Consider the following 21,903-nt stretch of genomic DNA (forward strand, 5'->3'; position numbering starts at 1 on the left):
TCCTTCACGATAGCTAGGAAATGTTATATTATATGTCAGGACTGGAGGCTCAGATTATGCTAGTTCAAAGCTGATTGACAACTAGAGAAGCCATGCCCAACATAGTCTTGAAATAGAAAGCCTTAAAGGTAGAGTCTGAGGACTAATCTGCTGCTCTGAGGATGTCTTCCAGACGACCACGAAGGGAGAAGGCTTTGAAAGCCATGGCTCCCCTGTTGGAATGGGCTCTGAAGGCCGCCGTATCTAGGCCTGCTTCCTGGAGTACCCATCTCACCCAACGGGCAATCTTGGCAGCAGATACCCACTTAAAAAGCTTCTTGAGCAAGAGAAAAAGCTGTGACAACCCTGGCGATAGATATTCTTCTGTCATCGATTCATATGCGTTGAGACAGCGCACCACACATAATTTTGGGTGACCCAAAATGGCTGGATGATGACCACCCTGTTGGACTTTTTTCGTTAAGCAAAAGTGAATGACACCCCCTCTGGGGTAAACACCTGTGAGGTAACTTCCGAAGCCCGGATATCACACACACACTCATTTACAAAGCAAAGTAGTATCGCTAGCTTACCAGTCAACTCCTTAAGGGAAAGGTAAGACTTATCCTGCCATCAGGGCAGAATTCGTAGCACAGTATTACCGTTCACAAGGACGAACACCTCGGAAGAAGCATATGCACCTCAACCATCTACATACCAATGGATGCTCCCCTACCGGGACCTCTTGAATGGGCATGTGCCCTGCTGAGATTGTAGATCTACTTGCGTTAATTGAGCATTAGGCCAAACCCTTGTCTATCAATTCCGACAAGTAGTTGACTACGTGTACTACATCTAGCCCCACAGGATTCAAACCCCGTTGCACATACCAGAATGACCACTATCTCCATGCAGATCTATATCGTTTGACTGTAGATTCTACTCATGCCCTCCTGATAAGGAAGGAAGCCCTTGCTTAGAGGCCTTGGAATTCCCAGCTTCCCCTGTGATCTTCCAACCTATGAGGTTGCGGGTCCCCTCCCAAACCAGTGGGTGCAAGCTGCCTTGAGATTTCGTCAGCAGACGGGGAGTCTGTGGAAGTTGGATTGGAAAATCCATGGAAAGTTCCAGAAGAAATGGATACCAAACTTAAGGCTAACAATGCGGTGTCACCCAGATTACTTCCGCCTTCTGCCTCCGGACCAGTGCTGTGAGTCTGGGTATCATGGTGAACAGGGGAAACACATAACCCCGGAACAGGCTACAATCTTGCAGGAAGGCATCTGATGCCTGTTCTAAGGATCCGGGTGCCAGCTGAAAAACAGAAGGATCTGGTAGTTGAGGCGTGACACAGATCCACTTGACATGGACCCCACTGAGTCATTAGACTTTGAAAGATAGAAGGATCCAGCTTCCAGGCACTGTAGTTCTGTAGGTGTCTGGAATGCCAGTCCGCCATCTGAGTGAGTTTCCCTGGCAGGTATTCCTCCATGAATGACAATTTGGCAAAACCTGCCAATAGTTTTGATCGTGTGTCTCCCAAACGATTGATATATCTCACTGCCGAGATATTGTCCATCTTCAGTAAGATGGTGCAGGATACCTTGTTGGCCACCAGGCTCCGAATCGCGATGGATCCGGCTAGGAGCTCCAGGCAGTTGAGGTGTAGCCGTTCTTCGTGCTCGGACCAGTGACTGCCTGTAGTAAATCTCCACAACAGGCGCCTCAACCCTGTCGACTGGCATCTGATTCGTTCACCTGATCCGGGGCTGACCCGAAGATGGCTCTCCCGTTCCGTAGCCTTGAGCCACCAGTGACGCTCTGTACGCGCTTCCTGGGAAAGGATATCTCCTGCGTGTCTGTCAGCCCGCAGTGTAGACACTGCGTTTTCAGGTGGTGTAGAGCCCGGTAATGCAGTGGACCAGGAAAGATTGCCTGAATTGAAGATAACAGTCCAACGATCTGAGCTATGTGGCTTAGAGAAAACGTTTCCTTCACCAGGGTACACCGCAGTTCCCTGCAAATTAGATGTATCTTCTGTTTGGGCAACCTGAAGCATTGCTGCACCTTGTCGGTCTCTAAACCCCGGAAGATCATTAGTTGTGCTGGCATACATTCCGATTTCTGGTGGTTCAGGATGAAACCCATATCTTGCAATTGGGTTTGAGTCATTCGGAGCTGAGAGAGTAAGGTCGGCTTTACCTGGTGGATCAGAAGGTCGTCCAGGTACACTATGAGGCATACTCCCCGTGTCCGGAGCCATTCCATGGCTGGCCTCAACTTCTTGGTGTGACGCACCTAGGAGCAGAATACAGACCGAACAGCAGACCGGTGAACTCGTATGTGAGTCTGTCCCTCTAAAACTGTAGGAACCTTCTGTGGGGAGGAAAAATCGGTACAGTGAGGTAGGCGTCTTTGAGGTCGAGCCGAACCATCCAGTCGTTTGGTAATCTCTGAGAAGGTGAATGCCTTCCATTTTGAAGTGGCATTACACCACCCATTGGTTGAAATCTCGAAGATTGATCACTGCCCTGAACCCCATGTCCATCTTTTCAACGAGGGAGATATTGCTCAGGAAACCCTTCGGATACAGGGTCACATGCATGATGCCTCCTTTGCTTCGGAGGTCATGTACCTGTCTGTTTACCACCTGCACTCCCTCTTGTGCGAAACATAGAGGCCTGGGTCGCGAGAGTGGTTGCTTTGTCCCATGGAACTCTATATGAAACAAACCTGTCACAGTTTGCAGCACCCATGCATCCTTTGTAATTTCTGCCCAGTGTGTCTAAATTATTGTAGTCTTCCCTCCACCTCTGGTAGGAAAAAAGTGACACTCCCTACCAGTGGATCCACCAGTTGTGGTGTTGCTCCTCAGACGTTGTATTTTCCCCTGTGTCCTGCGCTTCATCTGGAGCTTGTGGGGGTTGTAATTGTAAGGATGAACGGAGGAGCGCCCCCTACCTCCTCTGGCCCCCTAGAACATTTGCTGACTGAAAACATTCTTAATTGATTGCTGGGCCTTATCGAAAAAGGAGAAGGTATTAACAAAACGAGACAGTTGTTTTATTAACGGTTCCCCAAAGAGACCCCACCATTTGCCACGGGCCCGGCATCCGTGGAGGCCAGCTCCCCAAGTCTGGGCTCAATCTTGATCATCAAAGAGCGCCTACGCTCTGCTGATAATGCGCAGTTCGCATTCCCAAGAAAGCATAGGGTTTTCTGCGTCCATCCCGAGAAAGATAACAGGATCAGCCATGTGGCCTGTCTCTTTGGCATCCTCTGCCATGTCTAATATTTTGGTGAGCGACCCCAGCATATCCGAGACCTTGTGTTGGCAGGACTGCCAGGAACGGTCCAGAGCCTTCTTAGGGTCTTTGATGAACTTAGAGATGAACGTTGCCATTCTGGCATTGATCTCAGGGGTACTCAACTTTATTAGGCAAGGATGGACGGGGGCATTCCGCTTTTAGGCAGCCACGGACAGCTTGGTCCATTAGTTTCTGAATCCGGCTGGCTATGTAGGATGCCACAATGGGCGCAGGCATCTAATCCGCTGAGTGGGGATGATGTATGTCTTCTGGGTTAAGCATGCCGGAGACATTCGCCAAGTCCTGGGTCTGAGGAGCATCCAGCTGAGGCTTCTTGGCGCACCTTCGGGTCGCCAGGGTCTGCTCGAACCTGGTCCCGTCGTCTGAGTCCCAAACTGTGTTGTCAGTGTCTCCCCCGGTATAGTCGTCTGCCCAGTCTTGGGGGCAGGAATTATCCTCAGGGGTACCTCCGACTGGGTATTCTCTCACGCCTCAAGCTTATCTAGGTGGCTCTTAAAGGACTGGTGCAGCTTCTCAAAGGATTCCGTCGAGGCAGCGGTCTTAGGAGCGTTTGCAGGTGCCTTGGTTTTGCCTTTGCCCTTGGAGAGCCCATTTGCGTCAGACAGGAGCTCACTCCAATCTTCTTCAGATGAGGACACGACACCGGACAATGAGTTCAATTATGCAGCTTAAGGGTTCTAGAGCCCAGGATACCGCCCTCTCCAGAGATGCATCAGTCGCATCCACCTGAGGCCGTATTACACATGGGCATTGTTTGCGCCCGGCGCACCTTTTAAAAGATGTGCCCGGCGCAAACAATGAAAATGCGCCCTGTTACGTTGAATGCGCTGCCCCAAGGCAGCAGCGAACTCGTGCTGCCCTGGGGGCAGCGCATTCATATGAAAAGGCAGCCAGTCCGTGTTTTCACAGTGCCACTTTTGAAAGAGATTAGAGATTCCCTTGCAGGTGGGTGCAGTCAGTGACTGCACCCGCCTGCAAGGGGTTGTCTGGGGGGTCCATAGGACCCACTTCCCCCTCTCCAGAGAGCTGCTCTGAGGTGGTGCACTCACACACAGTGCACTGCCTAGAAGGTGACACACTTTGCCTTTGCGCCCGCATCTGTGATAGGGTGCTGGTGCAGAGGCAAAGGAATCCCCTCATTTGCATAGGGCACATCCCTATGCAAATGAGGGAACGCCCTCTGAATGTAGCTCTGGTGCTTTAAGTGCACCAGCGCTATTGGTATTACTGAAGGGGACTCACAATCATCTGTGCACCCTATTGTAATACCAAAGTGCCCCAAGGGCGCGCAAAGCGGCGCAAATGCCAGTGTGCCCCCAGGGCCCTTACTGTAATACGGTCCCTGTTCTACGTGGATGGGGAGCAGCAAATGCTCCTCCTCCACGGGCTCCCAAGTGTCAAACTCACTTGCCATGTTGTACAGGTGCACTGGAAAGAATGATAAATTGAGCAGACAATCTTGGGTATAAAGACACAGCAACTTGCTTGGATGGGCCAAGCCTTGTTTGATGATTAACAGCCTCGATATACACAGCCTAAGATCTAACAACTGCTCCGCGGGTGAACCGCTCCTCTGGAGCCACAGAACAAAGCAGAGAACCCTGACTAGCACTGGGAGCCTCACATGTCTCGGTCTTGCTTCAGGCGCCCGCTGGATGGCAGCCCGCTTCCTCCCGAAGGGAAATTGTCATAGTCCCGTATTGCAGACCGAGGAATGCAACGAATAAAGAGGGGAAGACCTCCTCTATCCTCAGAAGCGTGCACCACGTCCTCTATCAGTGAACTAGGGCGCACCACGCGTCCCTTTTAGCAGCGCTGATGAGGATGGGTGGAGCGCCTCAAGAGAAACCCTGCCCCTAGGTCAGATTGGCAGTGTCTCCGACCGCGCTAACACCCGCACGCCGTCCAGGGACAATACAAAATTCTTTGTGTGGCTGCAGTTGACTCCCTGAATGAGTGTTCAAAGCCACAAGCTAGTTAATCCTGCCCGGCTGCAAATGACCCCTGAACGGTAGCTTCCAGCCATGAAGGCAGCGGTAGCTGCATGGACTACCCAACAATACCAGGTCAGAACTGCATGCGTACCGCGATAGTCGCAGACAAGAACCTGTGAATAAAGCATCTTAAACAAGTCAAGCCAGTAGTTTAGCGACTTTGCAATAGTACCATATAAACAAGATTAAGGAAAAACGCGTATCTGGCTGCTGAGCAGTAAAAAAAGAGGAATGCTGTTCCTTGATGTTTATATGGGACTGTCTCTGTGGTTGTTTTCTGGATTTTACAAAGACTCAAAGGATATGTAATATTTTATTATAAAGTGTTGTTAAGGCTGCTGAGCAATAAAATATGAAAGAGATGAGCATAATCTGATCCTCCAGTCCTAACAGAATTTGGCTCTTTTAACATCTTGAGAATGCAGAGCAATTCTAGAGCAGTCCAGGGCAGACCCGACAAACAAATCCTACATAGCTAAATGGACTAGATTTTATTGTTAGTGTGTAGGTAAAGATCTTCACCCTTTGAGATCCTCTCCAGAGCAGATTCTACCTTACTTGCTGCACCTGGCGCAACAGGTCTTTCACATAAAGTTCACCTGGAGGCAATCTCAAGATTTCGTAGAACAAGGAAATAGATTTCTCCCTGGTGTACAAGATAAATAAAATAATTTGTGAGAGGACTCTTCAGAGTTTTTCCTCTGTTAAAAAAGCTAGCGGTCACATGGCAATTGAACCCAGTTCTATCTCAGTTGATGTGAATTCTGTTTGAGCCTATCCATAAAGTTGAATTAAAATATGTAACCTGAAACATATTCCTTCTACAGGCTTACACTTCAGCCAAAAGAATTTAAAAAAAAAAAAACCCTGCTTACAACTCAAGGACAATAGTGTAATATTGAGAACCAACCCTAATTTTATCCTGAAAGTTCCAAATTCTTTTCACTTAAATGAACCAATTGTCTTAAACATTCTTCAGGAACCCATCTAATACAGCTGAGAAAGCCTTGCATACCTTGGATGTCAGAAGATGTTTGCAATTTTATATAGAAAGAACACAGATCTTCAGGAAATCGGATCAGCTTTAAATAGCTTTTGCCTCGACTAGGAAAGGTTACGCTCCCTCAAGGAACAGCATAGCTTGCTGGGTTTCTGCGGCAATCTCTTACTGCCACAATAAAGCGGGGCAACTGTTTTGTGGCACCGTAAGAACACTCCTACATTAAGTGTCACCACTTCTGTAGCCCTGTTGTCAGGAGTCTCCTTAGCGGACAATTTCAGCAGCTACCCAGTCTAATATACACACTTTCACAAGCATTACTGTTTGGATTCAACTTCAAAAGCAGATACAGCAGTGGGGCTAACAGTTTTACATCCTCTTTTTCAATTAGGTGGGATTAATATGCTTATGAAAAAGATTGTAGTATGCAGTAATTCATTATTTTGGATGTATATCAGTATTTTCCATTGATGTTGAATTTTAACAATGTTTTCGCTTTTCTGAGTGGTTTAAGGCAACTTTATCTTATTTATTAAGCAGTAGATTGCATAAATATTTACTGTTTTTTTTAGGTTTTCTATGTCGATTATGGTTTTTCTGAGATGGTTGAAAGAAATAAAATCCGTAAATTAGCTAGACCGTTCTACTCTCTTGCGTTTCAAGCCACAAAATGCAGATTGGCAGGTAAGAAACATTTTCGTCATATGTTAGGGGAAAAAATGCATGCCCTTGTTTCTGAGTTCCTTGTACGTGTGTGAAAATGGTTAATTTAATATTTTTAAAAAGCAAAATGAGGCCTTTTCGTGCGACAATGGTAGGCAATATTTCACTCAACGTAGCAGTAATGCATGTTCTTACCATTAACAGTTCATTTAAAGTACGTTTTAAATCTGAAAGAGACATGTTAGTGATAGATTCCTTAACTTGGAATAATCCCCAGGTGTCAGACTGGATCCGGAAAGTTTTCTGCTTAGCAGTACCCCTGCTCGCCAGTAGGTGGCGTTGTGCGGCTTCGCGTCCGCCAGTGGCGTCGTACGTGCCGGAATGACGTCACGGAGACTACTTAGGCGCCACCCATGCGCGCTGACGTCAGTTCTTTCTTTTTCCGCGCCGAAAGCGCAGATCCGGATTGAGCATGTACCTCGGTCATTTTTTGACCACTTTTTTTAGACTTTTTGTCTCCTTCTCTTGTCTCCTGGTGCATCAAAGCATGTTACTCCTTGGCCAAGAAGGAGCCTCCTGTGGGGCTGCGTGCCCATTCGACCAGGGCAACTGCAGCCACTATTGCCTTGGGACGCGGTGTTCCCTTGCAGGACATTTGTCAGGCAGCTACGTGGGCCTCGCTGCACACTTATACCAAGCACTACTGCCTTGACAGTCTGGTCCGGAGAGACAACTTCTTTGGCCGTTTTGTGCTTCGTGACTTTTTGGTGCAATCTTGTTTGCAGACCCACCACCAATCTTGTTTGCAGACCCACCACCGGGGTTGGTATTGCTGGGGTATCTATTCTAAGGTAAGGAATCTATCACTAACATGTCTCTTTCAGATGCACAAGTTACTACTTGTGTAACAATATATCTGTAAGAGACATTAGTTGGTGATAGATTCCTTACCGCCCCACCCATCCTCCCCCGTTCTGCAAACTGATTACTAGGGTTAAGGTCATCCCTTTAGGGCCCTAGTTTTATGCACCTATGGTCAGTGTCTTGCATGGCTCTGCGTTTCGGCGTGGAAAATCGTGTACAGAATGGACGTCAGCGTGTATGGGTGGTGCCTAAGTAGACTCCGTGACGTCATTCCGGTGTGTACGACGCCACTGACAGACGCGGATCCGCACGACGCCACCTACTGGCGTGCAGTGGTACTGCTAAGCAGAAAACTTTCCGGATCCAGTCTGACGCCTGGGGATTATTCTAAGGTAAGGGATCTATCACTAACTAATGTCTCTTACAGATATATCGTTACACAAGTAGTAACTTGTGCTTTAAGGGACCTTATGGAAGTGTTTGTGTGTACTACTTGGCTTCTGCTAACTACTTCAGAGCACAAATCCATGATACTAGAATAAGACAGGAAAATGTGTGAAGAGGTGTGTAAGTGGGAGGTTTGCTGAGGTCTTAACACTGTGCTCTCTGTATGCTGTTCATAACTTCTGTCTTGCCTTGCAGAATTTGATCATTCTAATCCCACTTTCTTGCACCTTGAAGCCAATTGTTTGTGAGAGGTGACTGTATGTAGTATTCGAACAGTTTCTTGAACATGGTCTTTAAAATTTGGTACCTTCCTCTAGCATGCTAACCAAGACTTGAAAAAATACCACTACGAACTTTTTAGATCCTTGATAATTTTGGATTGAGTATTGTGAACCATAGAATAGTAAACTATCTCCTATTTTCATTAAATTGTGTAGAAATGTCAGTCAGAATGCATCATTGTATGGGCATCTTTGTAAATCTTTTTGCGTAGCTGATCTAGGTCAATCCGGATTCATTCATGGCAAATGCAGTAATTTCTGTCCCGCAGCTCCCTACTTACATGTTATCTCATGGCTGTTTTTTTGGGAAGTCCAGTTGTAGCATGCTGGTGAACTACTGACACCCAAAAGTTTTGCTGGCACTGAGAAACAGCTCTCCGTGCCGTAGATAACACTGGAAAATCTATATATAAAAATTTGATTCATTGTCATGACCGTTCACATAGGTTGAGACCAGGGAAAAGACTTTCTGCCTGCACAACTTGCTTCGAAAGAATGATGCCTAAATTATGTAAAATGGGTCTCCTAAAATATTACACATTAATATGGTGCCTGTTCAGGTATTCTGGTATCCAGCAAGCAGTAATTTAAATATTGAACCCACTTATTTTAAATCAAGCGGTGAATGGGGTATCCCTAGACACATTGGCACAAGAATGTTTACATTTTATTCCATGTACCTTACAGTTCAACTCATTCCAGAGTCTCATTCCTGCATTAAAATATGTTTACGAACTCTTTGAAACCTGCTTTTTTTTCAGTTCTTTGATTTCATTTTCATTTTTAATGACTTTGGTCTGAAGTGCAGGCACATCTTGTAGCAGATCATCCAACTCCAATTCTCCACAAATGTAGACAAAAAAAAGGGATCCGCCTGCCAGCTCCCAACACCCACCAGGAGACTTTTTACATTACATGCACCCCACTATATTGAGCTCAGTGAAGTATGTCCCCTTGTGTAGCTCCTCTGGCCAAGCCCCTCCCCCCAATTAATTGCATTGCAATTCCTCTCTGATTTGACATGCCATGCTTTTGGGCCCATCCTGGAAGCTCATATAGAGCACCACCAAGTGCACAGCAGATGAGGAGCAGACAAGTTACATGTAACAGACAGGAAGAGAAATCAACTATCTTAGTGGCATCTGCAAACAATGCACAGAAGTTGAGTGGGAAAAATGAATGAAGTCCAGATCAATGAACATTCAACACACTACCTGGCCAAGGGTGCTAATTATTTATTATATGGGCTAGTTAGGGCTGTAAAGAGACTTTTGGCTTTGGTAGTGTATGTAAATAGCTGGGAGTAGGTGTTGCATATTTTATGGGGTTGGAACACCCTCTGTTTCAGATATGATGTACTGGTGCTTTCGGAGGCGGGTATGACCTCTGATGTGCCAAATCCAGGCACTCAGATTGCTCTTCAAGATCATTACATTTGTTTCATGGAATATTAAGACGGTGATGTTCCCAACAAAAAGTATTTAAGTGTCCCAATATCTTGCTGGAAAAAAGAATGTACAAGTTGAACAGTTGCTTGTATAAGATACAAATCTATCAGAAAGAGACAATTAGTTATAGATTCCTCACCTTAGAATTACACTCAGGCGTCTGACGACCTCGTGACACCTCCGCCTCCTCCACCGGTTGTGTCCCCAGCCAACATCGACCCCAGCCTCCTCCTCGATGTGGAAGACTAGTTAGAAGAACCGGACTGGAGAGAGGAGTTTGGGGAAGCCAGTGATCTGGACACCTCCCCAGACCTTGGCATGCTATATCCCCCTACCGTGGCTACGGAGGAGGGTGCGCATACGCAGTGGTGTTGCGTAGGGTGGCTGAGGCCTTAAACCTTGAGCTTCCTACAGTGGCGGTCCGGACTAACCTCCGGATGGAGGTGCTTCAGCCGGCAGCGGCCTCCTAGGAGCCCCTGCTGCCATTTAATGAGGCCCTCACGGACATCCTTTTGGGCACTTGGTCCAAGCCCAACTCAGGGGCTCCTGAGGATAGGATGATTGCCCGACGCCACCGCCCGACCCCAGGCGACCCCGTTTTCCTCTCTCAGTACCCCAGCCATGAGAGCTTGGTGGTCCAAGCCTTGACTTCCAAGGGCACATTCCATACCGCACCACCTGATCGGGAATCCAACAAGCTGGACCACCTTGGGAAGAATGTTTTCTTCCTCCAGCTTAAGACTGCGGTCGGTGAACACCGCATGTCTCCTGGGCTGTTACTCCCACTCAGTGTGGGATTCGGTCGCGCAGGTGCTGCCACAGTGCCTTGAGAAGGCCCGGGCCGTGCTCTCCCATGCAGTTGCCTGTGAGGATGTCAAGGGTCCACCGGACCGGAAGTGGAGCAACACGGTCCTGGACACTGAAAAAACACCGGAAGAACCCAGCATTCTAGTGGCGCTGGGGAGATACATGGTCTGGACGTCATCACAGGCGGACGAACATAAGGGCGGGGGATTCAAACACTGAGTCGGACGGCGGCAGGAAACCCAGAGAAGACGGAGAAGAGACCGAGGAGAAACCGAAGAGTGGAGAGCAAGACAAAGCGGGAGAGGAGCCCAGCGGAGGTGGAGACGGAAGTCCGGAGACCCCTGGAGCAGCATACATTGCGGACAAGCCTGGCGGCTCAGAGAAGGGAGAGGACGCCCTGGGTCCCAACGCCACGGCCCGGATCCCGGGTCGTGGCTCAAGGCAAGTAGCACTGAAGGGATCATGGTGGTGGGGTGGCACGGGGAAGTAGGACACGTGTGGTTCCTGACGCAATTCCCCATAACGAAACCTTCACCCGGTATTTACCGTTTCCTTCCCCTGCACAATGCTTGGTGGTGGTAGCACTGAGACCCAGAATAGGAGGCCTTGAGCTAATCCCAATATATGTTCTTCCTTCCCTTTCTTTTGAGCACCCGGGCGAGAGAGCAAGCAAGCAAGACCCGCAGATATTCCGAATACGAGCCCCTGAAGACGGCCACGAGGGAGATGACGATCCCCAGCCATTCTTGTTATTGTGTTCATTTTGTGTGACCCAGTCCCATCGGGTCAATGGGACTGATAAAATTACGTACCCCTAAACAACGGCTATATAATAAAAGAAAAACTCTGAAAAGTTTCTGTGTGTCCCGTGTTCCCTTCCAACCGTCGGGCCATCATGCCGCCTACATTGCCGAAGGGAGAGACGCAGCGAAGTTCACCATGAGATGTGGGCTGGACGCCGCCGACTCACTAGGCAGGACGATTCCCACGCCAGTAGCACTGAGACGCTACGCCTGGTCGAGGTCCACTGGCTTTTCGGGTGATGTCCAGGCTACTCTTTTGGACATGCCTTTTGATGGCTGTCGCTTGTTTGGCGACAAGGCAGACAACGCGCTAGAGTGCTTTAAGCATTCCAGGGCTTTGACCAGATCCTTGGGCCTCGCTTCCACCTCCCGCACAGCGCAGTATGCTTTTCGCCTCCTTTCGTGGCTACGGAAGGGGTGCCCCGCCACGTTCCGCCCAGAGCGACAGGCCTGCTCAAGCTGTCCAAACTCTGTGTGGCCGGCGACGTGGATCCCAACGTCGTGGGTCCAGGGGTCAGCGAGTAGGCCAGTCCACCAGCGCCCCCTCTGCAGTATCCTCCAAGCCCTCCTAGTCCGACCTTTCAGGGCCACCATTCACCAGTGGGGGGCAGGATCCGCCATCACCTCCCCCACTGGCAAACCATCACGTCGGACAGGTGAGTTCTGCAGATTGTCCGAAGGGGTTACTCCCTCCCCTTCGAGACTTCCCCCTCCATCCATGCTACCTCAATTCCATCGCATGTCGGAGGATCACTTGGCCCTTCTCCAACAGGAAGTTACGTCTCTCTTGGTCAAGGGAGCCATCAAGCGAGTTCCTGCCCCAGAAGAAAGGTCGTGGTTTTCTGATGGATACATCTGCCTGTGGATTTCTCCCCTTTTGAATTACCCCTGCGCCAGCATTTCACGGAAACTTTATTTCTAGCTCTCCCGCGTCAACGAGGACATCACAATGCCACGGCTCAACTCGCGACTCAGTATGACATATCCACCAGAAAAAGCGTTACCGAAGGTAAGTAACTTGTTCGTTATCCCCACTACTTTCTGGTGCCCTAGGACAAGGGACTGCGTCCTGTGTTTGTTCTCAGGAACGTCAACCGCTTCCTCCAGAAGTTCAAAATGTTGACACTGGCTCAGGCCCTGTCGGCCCTCGACCCTGGATACTGGATGGTAGCGTTGGACTTGCAGAATGCTTATTTTCACATCCCCTTCCTGCCGGCCCATCTGCGTTACCTACGGATCATGGTAGGCCACAAGCACTTTCAGTTTACCATGCTCCCATTTGGCCTTACCAGCGCCCCTTGGGTGTTCATGAAAGTGATGGCGGTGGTCGCAGCTCATCTGCACATATCAGGTGTTCCTGTCTTCCCCTATCTCAATGACTGGCTGTTGAAGGCGGGCTCGCCCCAGGCTGTCTTCTCCCACCTCCAGACTACAGCCGACCGCCTGCACTCGCTGAGGTTCACCATCAACGTGTCGAAGTCACACCTGATTCCCTCTCAGAAGCTCCTTTTCATCGGAGCGGATCTGGACACAGCGCAGTTTCGGGTTTATCCTTCCGAGCAGCGACTCCGGGCTTTGATTCTGAACTTTCAGCCACTATCCTGGTTTCGGTCAGAATGACCCTGAGGCTACTGGGCCTCATGGTCTCCTGCATCCTGCTGGTGGACTATGCCAGGTGGCATATGCGGACTCTGAAGTGGGACCTGAAGTTCCAGTGGGCACAGCATCAGGGGAATCTTTCTGATCGCATCCAGATCCCAGAGGGCACTGCACGACAATTGCAGTGGTGGGTAACGAACCGGGATTGGGTCAACAGCAGGTCCCTCTCCCTTCCCCAGCCAGAGTTCACAGTGGTGACAGGTGCATCACTTCTGGGTTGGCGCGGCCACGCGAGAGAGGCGGTGATCAGAGGCCTCTGGTCTCTGGTGGAGTCTGGGCTTCACATCAACCTTCTGGAGCTTCGGGCGATCTATCTTGAACTAAAGTCATTCCTTCCTTCTGTCAAAGGGAGAATAGTGCAGGTGTTAATGGACAACACCACCGCCATGTGGTACTACAACAAACAGGGCATGGTGGCGTCGTAGACCCTGTGTCAGGAGGCACTTCGTCTCTGGAAGTGGCTGGAACATCAGGGCATGTCCCTGGTGGTTCAACACCTGGCAGGTTCTCTGAACGCCAGGGCTGACTAACTCAGCTGCCGGTGCAGGATGGATGATGAACGTCGTCATCACTCAGATGTGGCGCAAGGTCTCTTTCAGCAGTGGGGAGAGCCATGACTAGATCTATTTGACACCGAAGAGAACGCACAATGTCCGCAATTCTGCGCATTGGAATTTCCAAGGCAGCACTCGCTAGGCGACGCTTTTCGGCGCAAGTGGAGTTGAGGTCTTCTATACGCCTTTCCGCCTATACCACTTCTGCCCAGAGTGCTGAAGAAGATCAAGCGCGACCAGGCCCAAGTCATTCTTGTGGCACCGGACTGGGCACAAAGAGTCTGGTATCCCGAGCTTCTGCACATGGCTATCGATCCTCAGATCAGACTGCCTCTTCGGGAGGATCTTCTGTCACAGCAGCAGGGGTCGGTCCTCCACCCGAACCTGTCCAGCCTCCACCTCCCTGCGTGGAGATTGAGCGGCGACCGTTGACGCTTTTGACCTTCCTCCCGAAGTCTGTAACGTTATCTTGGCAGCCAGACGTCCCTTCACCAAAACGGTATACGCCTGTAGATGGAACAAGTTTGTGGCATTTGGCGCAGCAAAGGCTGTCGATTCCCTTTCTGCCCCCCTTTCAGAGGTTCTCATCTTTATTCTTTTTTGGCCCAGCAGGGCTCTGCTCTCAAATGTTATCTTTCGACTATTTCGGCCTTTCTTCGGCTTCCTGACCAGCCTTCTCTTTTCATGTCCCCTATTGTAAATCGCTTCCTTAAGGGCATTACTAACTTGTTTCCTCCAATTCCTTTCGTAATGCCCTAGTGTCGCTTGAACCTGGTTCTGACCTATCTTATGTGCGCTCCTTTGGAGTCGCTACAAAACTGTCCTCTCAGACTTCTGACTCTTAAAACTGCCTTTTTGATTGCCATCACCTCTGCTCTTATGGAGAGTGAGCTTCAGGCCACATTTCCTGGCTGTTCACCCGGACAACGCACTACGCCTTCTTTCCTTCCCAAAGTGGTTACCTCTTTCCACATTGGACAGACCATCACTTTGCCCACCTTCTTCCCGCCCCTGCATCCTTCTAAAGAGGAAGAGAGGCTCCACGGTCTGGATCCAAAACGTGCGCTTTCATTCTATCTGGATCGCATAAAACAGTTCTCTTTCAGGGGGGGGGGGGGGGAGATATATATATATATATATATATATATATCAAATGCAGCCTTTCATAACCAGAGCTGAATAATGCTGTAAGGACTCCCCTGCATATAATAAATAATATATCCATTATAAACAATATATCGTAAAAACAGGGAAGAAATAACAGCAAAGTGTAGGAGAGTAGGGTCTGCTTTCTATGTTCACCACCACTTTTTGCTTTTGCTTCACTGGTTTTCGACTTAGATGTGGCTGTGGGCCTGCTAATCAGACCCACAGCCCAGCTGTTCTCTCTCTAAATTCATACTATGTACTTTAGGTACATAACCCAATTGGTAAGGATAACCTTCTAGGGCCCTGTACAGTGTACCTTAGGTACCCAGGGCATAGGTGTACCCTAGGCCTACCAGGGGTTGCAGAATGTATTCTGCCACCCCTGGCTGGCTGGCCTTCCATTATGACACAACTGGCTGATCACTCAGCTGGGGCAAGGTCGTGTAAACACCCCTTGCTTAGGAATAGTATTCCTATGCCTGCCTTATATATAGACACATGGGTAACCTATCAGTCACTCCTATGGCAGGCCTTAACAATCCTGAAGGCAGAGTGCTTGGTAACATGTGAGATGGTGCTCTAGAATGAGCTGAGCCTGTCTGCAGCTTTCAGAACCATGTCCTTGTAGCTGTTCTATGATATCGCCTACCATATACTCTTAAAGTGCCTTATAATCCTCACGGTTATGGTAACTATGGTTTGGCTTTATCGAAACATGTTGTGTAAGGTTTCTAACACTGTGGAATAGTACCCCCACACCATTCCTGGCGAAGAGGATAGTATTCCTCCCTTCTAGAGGGAGAAGACATGTTACAATCATACTACCCGGTTAAAGTTAACCAGAGCCCCAGCATCACAAAATGGATGCTGCTGCCACAGACACAAGTCTGACCTCCTGCTGCTGGGAGTCCTTCCAGCGAGGGAGGCTTGGACAATAGGTTTCCTGCCTTGGGAGGTGCTAGCACCACCCTAGACAGGACTTAGTGTATTGGGGCAGGGAGGGATGAATGAAACGAGACACTGCCTGGGGCACACAAGGTGTTCCATGCATAGTCCGGTTCAAACCGGTGCTGTGGCACTCCAGCCCCAGTCCTGGCGCGAAACTGGACAAAGGGAAGGGGGTGTAACCACCCCCCTCCCTGGTCCCACCCATAGGAGGGACCCAGCAGGTAAACCAGCCCCCCAGATTAGTAGAAGAGTGGGAGCTGGGTCCTTAGGACTTTAGATTTATCCTGAACCTGCATCTTGAACAGAAACTCTGGACCTTCGACATTCAACTACGGAAGAAGACTGAAGAATCTCCCTTGTGGCCAAGGAGTGACCACCCTGGGCAACCAGGCACCATCCAGCGACCGCTGCTTGCTTTGCGACTGATCCTACGAGGGACGACTGCAGAGACTGACCAGCGCCGTGACTTCCAGACACCTGTGAACCAGATCCACATCTACAGCAAAGCTGAGACCCGTGGAGGCGACGAGGGACGTGGGACCGACGACTTGGGAAAAGTGGCTCGTAACTGACTAGCGCGACTTCTGAGGCTTCCTCGAGGCTGTGCTTGGGGAATTGAGAAGCCCCAATTCCGAGCACCATCTGCAAAGAAGATCAGCTCCCCACACTTCACGTGTTCTGCGTGGGGCCCTTCTGCACCTGAGTTGCTTGACGTGTTGTCCGGTTGCTGGCCCGTTGGCTAGTGACCTCTGTGACGACGAACCTTCAATTTTGCCTTGCTGGTCCTGCTCCTCCCCTGTGAAAGGGAAGCACCCCAGACCTTCCTGGTCTGCGACAGAAGCAAGTCCTCCATCCTGCGTGGGTTACGCTTGCCAAGGCTTGTTGGGTCCTAACTCGACATCGCCGCCGACAGCAAGAGCCTTCGCGGGACAGCTCGCTTCCTGGTTCTAGTCGTCCTCGACGTCTCCTGGTACCCGTGGCTGCTGTGACAAGCTTCACCTCTTCACCTGCATCTTCACAACATCGCCTGGTTCCTTCCCGGCTCCTGGCTGGTGACCTAGACTCTGTCCCCTCTGCTTGCAGGTATCCTTCTTCTTGATTCCATCCTTGGAATCCACCGGACACTCTTCACTGACTGTCAGCAACTTTCTTCAGGCATCCATAGGATTCGACGACGAAACCAGACGCAAGTTCACACCTATGCACCCGCAGCCCGTGGGCTAGGTAACTTGAGTACTCCGGTGCTCACAAGGGTATTGACTATCCTAGTGTCTAGTTTCCAAGTCTCTAACTCCTAGCTCCTTCCGAAGTGTCCTTGGTAGGGGTTACCAGCAAAGGAAGAGGCAGTGACGGTATGTGCCTCAGCAATACCAAGCGGCCCAGTCCTGTCGAGGTTGATGTCTTGGAACAAGCGAACAGCACCCAGACTCCAGGGGCAACGAGTTACCCAGATGTCAACCCCTGCCCCACAGCTCCACAAAATCACTTAAATTTGTCCATGATGGCACAGTCTTTGCTTTCTAACCTTATAAGTGTTGTGTTAGACGTCTTTTACTGTCCTGGGGAGAACCACAAAAATTACTGGGTGAGTCGAAACCTCAACACTAAAGAAGGGAGAATCTACAACAGATTTATTTTTCAGCACAAGGATTCAAGATTTTATTGGACTGTGTAGTAATCAACAATAGGGCATCACTTCGAGGTACATTATATATGTATCATAACTTTACTGCTTTCCCTGTGCACTTTTGAGCACTGGGACGTCTATACTAATGTTCAGTACAATCCTATTGAAAATTACTTAAATGTGACTGCCACTGAGTACGTACTTCATGTTTGACACCAGAATCCGACAAAACTGCTGTTCCGTTGCAAGCAGGTGGACAGGCAGCGGCGAGTTGAAGCGTGAGGTAACGCCACAATATTGCATCTGGCCTGAGAGAGAAAGCGAAAGACCCCAGGTCTGACAAATCAGCCACTGAATGAGGGAACGGGGGGGGTGTAAGGTGCCAGCTTGTGGTGGCAGTAGATATCGCAAGGGAAGCGGCCCAGCCAGGTCTGGGTGCAGTTTGCAGTTGGCCTGGCCTGGTGTGCTCCCACTCTGCTTCAAATGTTATTATACCTGGCAGCTTGCAGGCCTTTAAGCTTTAAACATTTGTCTCCTTTTAAGCTTCCTAACCCCTCATAACATAACTCATGCATATTTGGGAGTTCCAGGGACCAGATCTGTGCTGTAGGATACCACCAGCCAAAAAACCCACTACACTTCCGTTCTGCATTGTACCAAGGACGCCACAACTGGTAAACGCTCATAGAAAACGCACACTATTCAAAGTTAGACTCCTGTGCTGCTTCAGCCTTCTCTGACATCCTTCGGAGTTTTGTGCTTGTACCCCCTCTTCTCCCTGGTTCTTCCTGTGCAGGTGGAGTTGAAGTAGCACTGGGCGAGTTTTGATTTGGTGTAAGAGAATGCCAAGGCTGAAGGCTGCTTATAAGGAGCAGTAGCATATAATCAGCAAGCAACAACCGGGGGACCAGACACTGGGGAATTGAGGCCTACAATCCAGGAAAACCCACAAGATCGTCTACCAGTCTTTGTGTGTTGGGGAGGCCTAGGCCGTGGCGCCCCCCAGGTGATGCGGAGGCAGCCAGTATTAGGCCGGTGTGGCTTGTGCCTGGGGGGGGTAGGAGGGGGGAGGGGGTCAGGGTTGGCTCTGCTGCCTGCACACATATTTATCCCTCACTTGTGAGCTCTCCTGTGCTCCCTTGTGTGCTCCTGCTCCTAGGAAGGGGCTTAACATTTTGTGGAGTTGCAGAGAAAGGGTCCTAGGGAGGAGGGAAAAGTAGGCATCATGCGTTTGTAGCATCTGTGGACAAGTGGATACCTGTGGACACTTGTGGATATCTATGGAAAAGCTTTTATAAGGTGTTTCTGAAGATGCCTTCTAGTTGTCTGCATTCTGGTTGTTTAATCACCCCCTTAGGCTGAACTGATCCTATTGCTAATCACATCAGCTCCCCAAACTTTAAAAAACTATTCGGCGAAAGAAGCCCCAAGCCGATTTGTCTCCTTTGAAGTTCAGTCCCTCCGTGTTGTCCCTGTTCTTAAAGAGGGGCAGAGGGATAGGAAACAATGAATTGGTGATGTCTACAGGTGTAATCAAAGAAGACGAGTTGAGTTGAGTTACGGTGCTTTCCCAGGGCACAGTCCCTTGCCAGAATAACCGCTTCATGCATAACTCGGCTCAGCCCATTCCCAAAGTCAGCTTAGCGAGTTATGTCACTCAGAGGAAGCAGGGCAAGCAGTAGAAGAAATGGACATGGAGGACGCAAAGCCCGTTACTGAGACAAATATAGTCTGTATCACGTTGGACTCCTAGTTTGGGCCTAAGAGTCCTGTGGCCCTATGTGGTGACCAAAATGTTGCCCCGGTGTTAGGAATGTCTTCGTCTAAAGAGGCATCTCAAGTGCTTCACGGTGAACTTTGTGATGATACGTGTAGCAGTGATCCCGATCTATTGGAGGACTATTCTTTGCCGGACATTGCCATTCTCATGGAGATAAAAAGAGATAGGGAGGTTAATTGAAAATTGACAGTTGCCTCGGACATGGTCTTGAGTTCACCTTTGGACTGTCCTCTTAGTCGTTCTCCATTACTGGCTTTGTATAGCAGTACGCTTTCTTCGAGGGTCTCTTTTAGTTTCAATGGAATCCCCGAATTGTGATCTCTCCATATGCACAGGGGCTCAAGCCCTCGTGCAGTCATCGAATTTGGAAATTAATTGGGACGGGTAGCGTGAGGGCCCACTCCGATAACTTATTTTCTGTAGAGCTGATTTTTTTCCTTGATTTTGGCCTTGTTTGATAAATCAATTGCTAATTCTGATCAGATGTTGGATGTATTGTCCCCCATTTTATAGGGGGTGCAGCACCTCACCTCTCTTGGTTTACATCCAGGGAAGGAAAAGGGGCATTGCAATGAGATCTCAGGCCACCCAGACTAATATAGTGGCATTAAATGGGGTGGTGAAAATGGGAGTTCAGGTGGGGAATTATAATGGTCATGGGGCCACTCCTTCAAAGCAAATCAAAGATATCTTCGAGGCCACTAAGGAGAGTGTCAATATGCCCTGTTCTTCTTTCCCAAACCATGTATCTGGGTATCAACGACTGGCTGCCCAAGGAGCAACTGCAAATGTATCCTTATTTGAGAATCCTCCTCCCGTTGTCCCGCTATTAAATATATATTCCCCTTACTCCTGGGGCTGTAGTTTCATAAAATGACCCTCCTAGTGTTAAACTATCAAGGACTAAACAAGATGGTGTCTCTCCTGTGAAGGGATTCTCTCCGATGGGGTGTAATGGGGCAGTACCCTGGCAGGAGAGAAAGAAAAGGATCAGGCGCATTGTGAAGCGCAAGTCTAAAAAACCTGAGGTTTTCCAGCGCCCTTGAAGAGTTTGATCACATTACCCAGCCTCAAAAAGTAAGAGTTGATGAAAGCCGGGTCTCTTACAGGTCGGGAGTTTTAGTCCCAGAAGTAAATAGTCTGCTCTTATTCTATCATATCAGAAGTACCAATTCCAGGCTGCAGTGGTCAGGAAAAGGGACTCTTTGATACGGGGGTAACTGTCCATAATAACTGTGGCTGGTTGAGCACAGGAACTGTGAAGGATGATGCTGGGGATAGGATCACAGTAACGGTGAGCACAGATATTGAGGCTAATGGAGCACCCCAAGAGGCATGGCAGGTCTCCGATAGATTTCCCACTATTCTCTCTTGTGTGGATTCTTTCCCTGTACAGACTGATCTTAAAAATGGGAGGACTCTCAATGGGGAGGCTTAATCTTTTTTACCCCCAGCTCAAATCCTTAAATCGGGGGAGTAATAATCCAGTCGAAGGACCAGGGCCTGGCAATTTTTCTAATACCCTGAATTTTGTTTTTCTGTTTGATGGAGAGAACAGAAGCTTCATCCTGCATCTTTTATTCGATATGGAGGATTTATGCCTGGTATCAAGTAGAGGTATTGATCGGGTGTTCCTGGATTCTCTAAGCAAACTTCTGAGTTCCAGAGTAACATTTAGCTCAAGGATTGTTGTAATGCTAGTCCTGGCTAATGTTGACCACTTTTGGAAAAAGGGTATTGATGTCTTACCGTTCGAAGATGCTATTGATGCTCAGATTACCATAGGGTGGGCCCCGTTAGAGTTGTATGAAATAGCAGGGGGGTGGTAAACCCAAAGGATTTCATAATCTCTATTGGTAAAGCCACGGGGAGAAGAGTGATAAATATTGCGGGGCATTAGGACCAGATGGTCAGGGAATCAAAAAAGGGTGAGGAGTTGGTTCCCTGGAGTTGGGTAGCAGGTGCACTGAATGCCTCCGAAGAAAATATAAAACTTCGAATGTAGCAGAGGTAGACCCTTGGGTATAGTTCTCTCCTTGAATATGGCTGTTTAAGGACAGTCTAATTCCCAACTAAACTCTATAATGCAATTTTATACTATGATAATTTGCTTATAGGAATCCTGGATTTGTTCTGATTTTAAATATGAGAATTATTTAGGTTTTTTTGGGCAGCAAAACCTACAGTAAAAGGTCATGCCAGTGGAGGTTTAGCTATTCTACTTAGTGGCAGTATAAACTGGAATTCCATGGTTTTTGTGTATAAAGTTGGCTCTGGGCAGTGTAATAGGAGGATCATATTCCTCTCTTCTCGTAAATGTTTATATTCCTCCTGAGAGGTTGCCTGACTTTCTAGTTGAGTCTATGTTCTCGTTTGTGCACAATATTACCATCTCGGAAGAATGCACACTGATAATTATGATGGGAGATTTTAAATGCTAAAATCTCGAATTGTTCTTCTGTGATTTTTGGAAACCTGAACAAGATATGTAGTATCCCAGAGGCAACTATGCCAGGTAATATTAGATCAGACAAACGGGGTTCACGCTTTTTGGATTGCATGAGAACCGAT

The 21,903-nt window shown here is 48.8% G+C and overlaps 1 protein-coding gene across 1 annotated transcript in view; it reads left to right on the forward strand.

Annotated features, from left to right (window-relative positions):
* The window catches only part of TDRD7 (tudor domain containing 7), a 991,711-nt gene that overhangs the window by 442,282 nt on the left and 527,526 nt on the right, over window positions 1-21,903 (forward strand). Inside the window, exon 9 of the mRNA XM_085636595.1 lies at window positions 6,875-6,986. Within this exon, the coding sequence (XP_085492721.1) occupies window positions 6,875-6,986 (112 nt within the window). The remainder of the gene's footprint in view (window positions 1-6,874; window positions 6,987-21,903) is intronic.

Source organism: Triturus cristatus, chromosome 2_1 (assembly GCF_964204655.1).
Source record: "Triturus cristatus chromosome 2_1, aTriCri1.1, whole genome shotgun sequence".
NCBI lineage: Eukaryota > Metazoa > Chordata > Amphibia > Caudata > Salamandridae > Triturus > Triturus cristatus.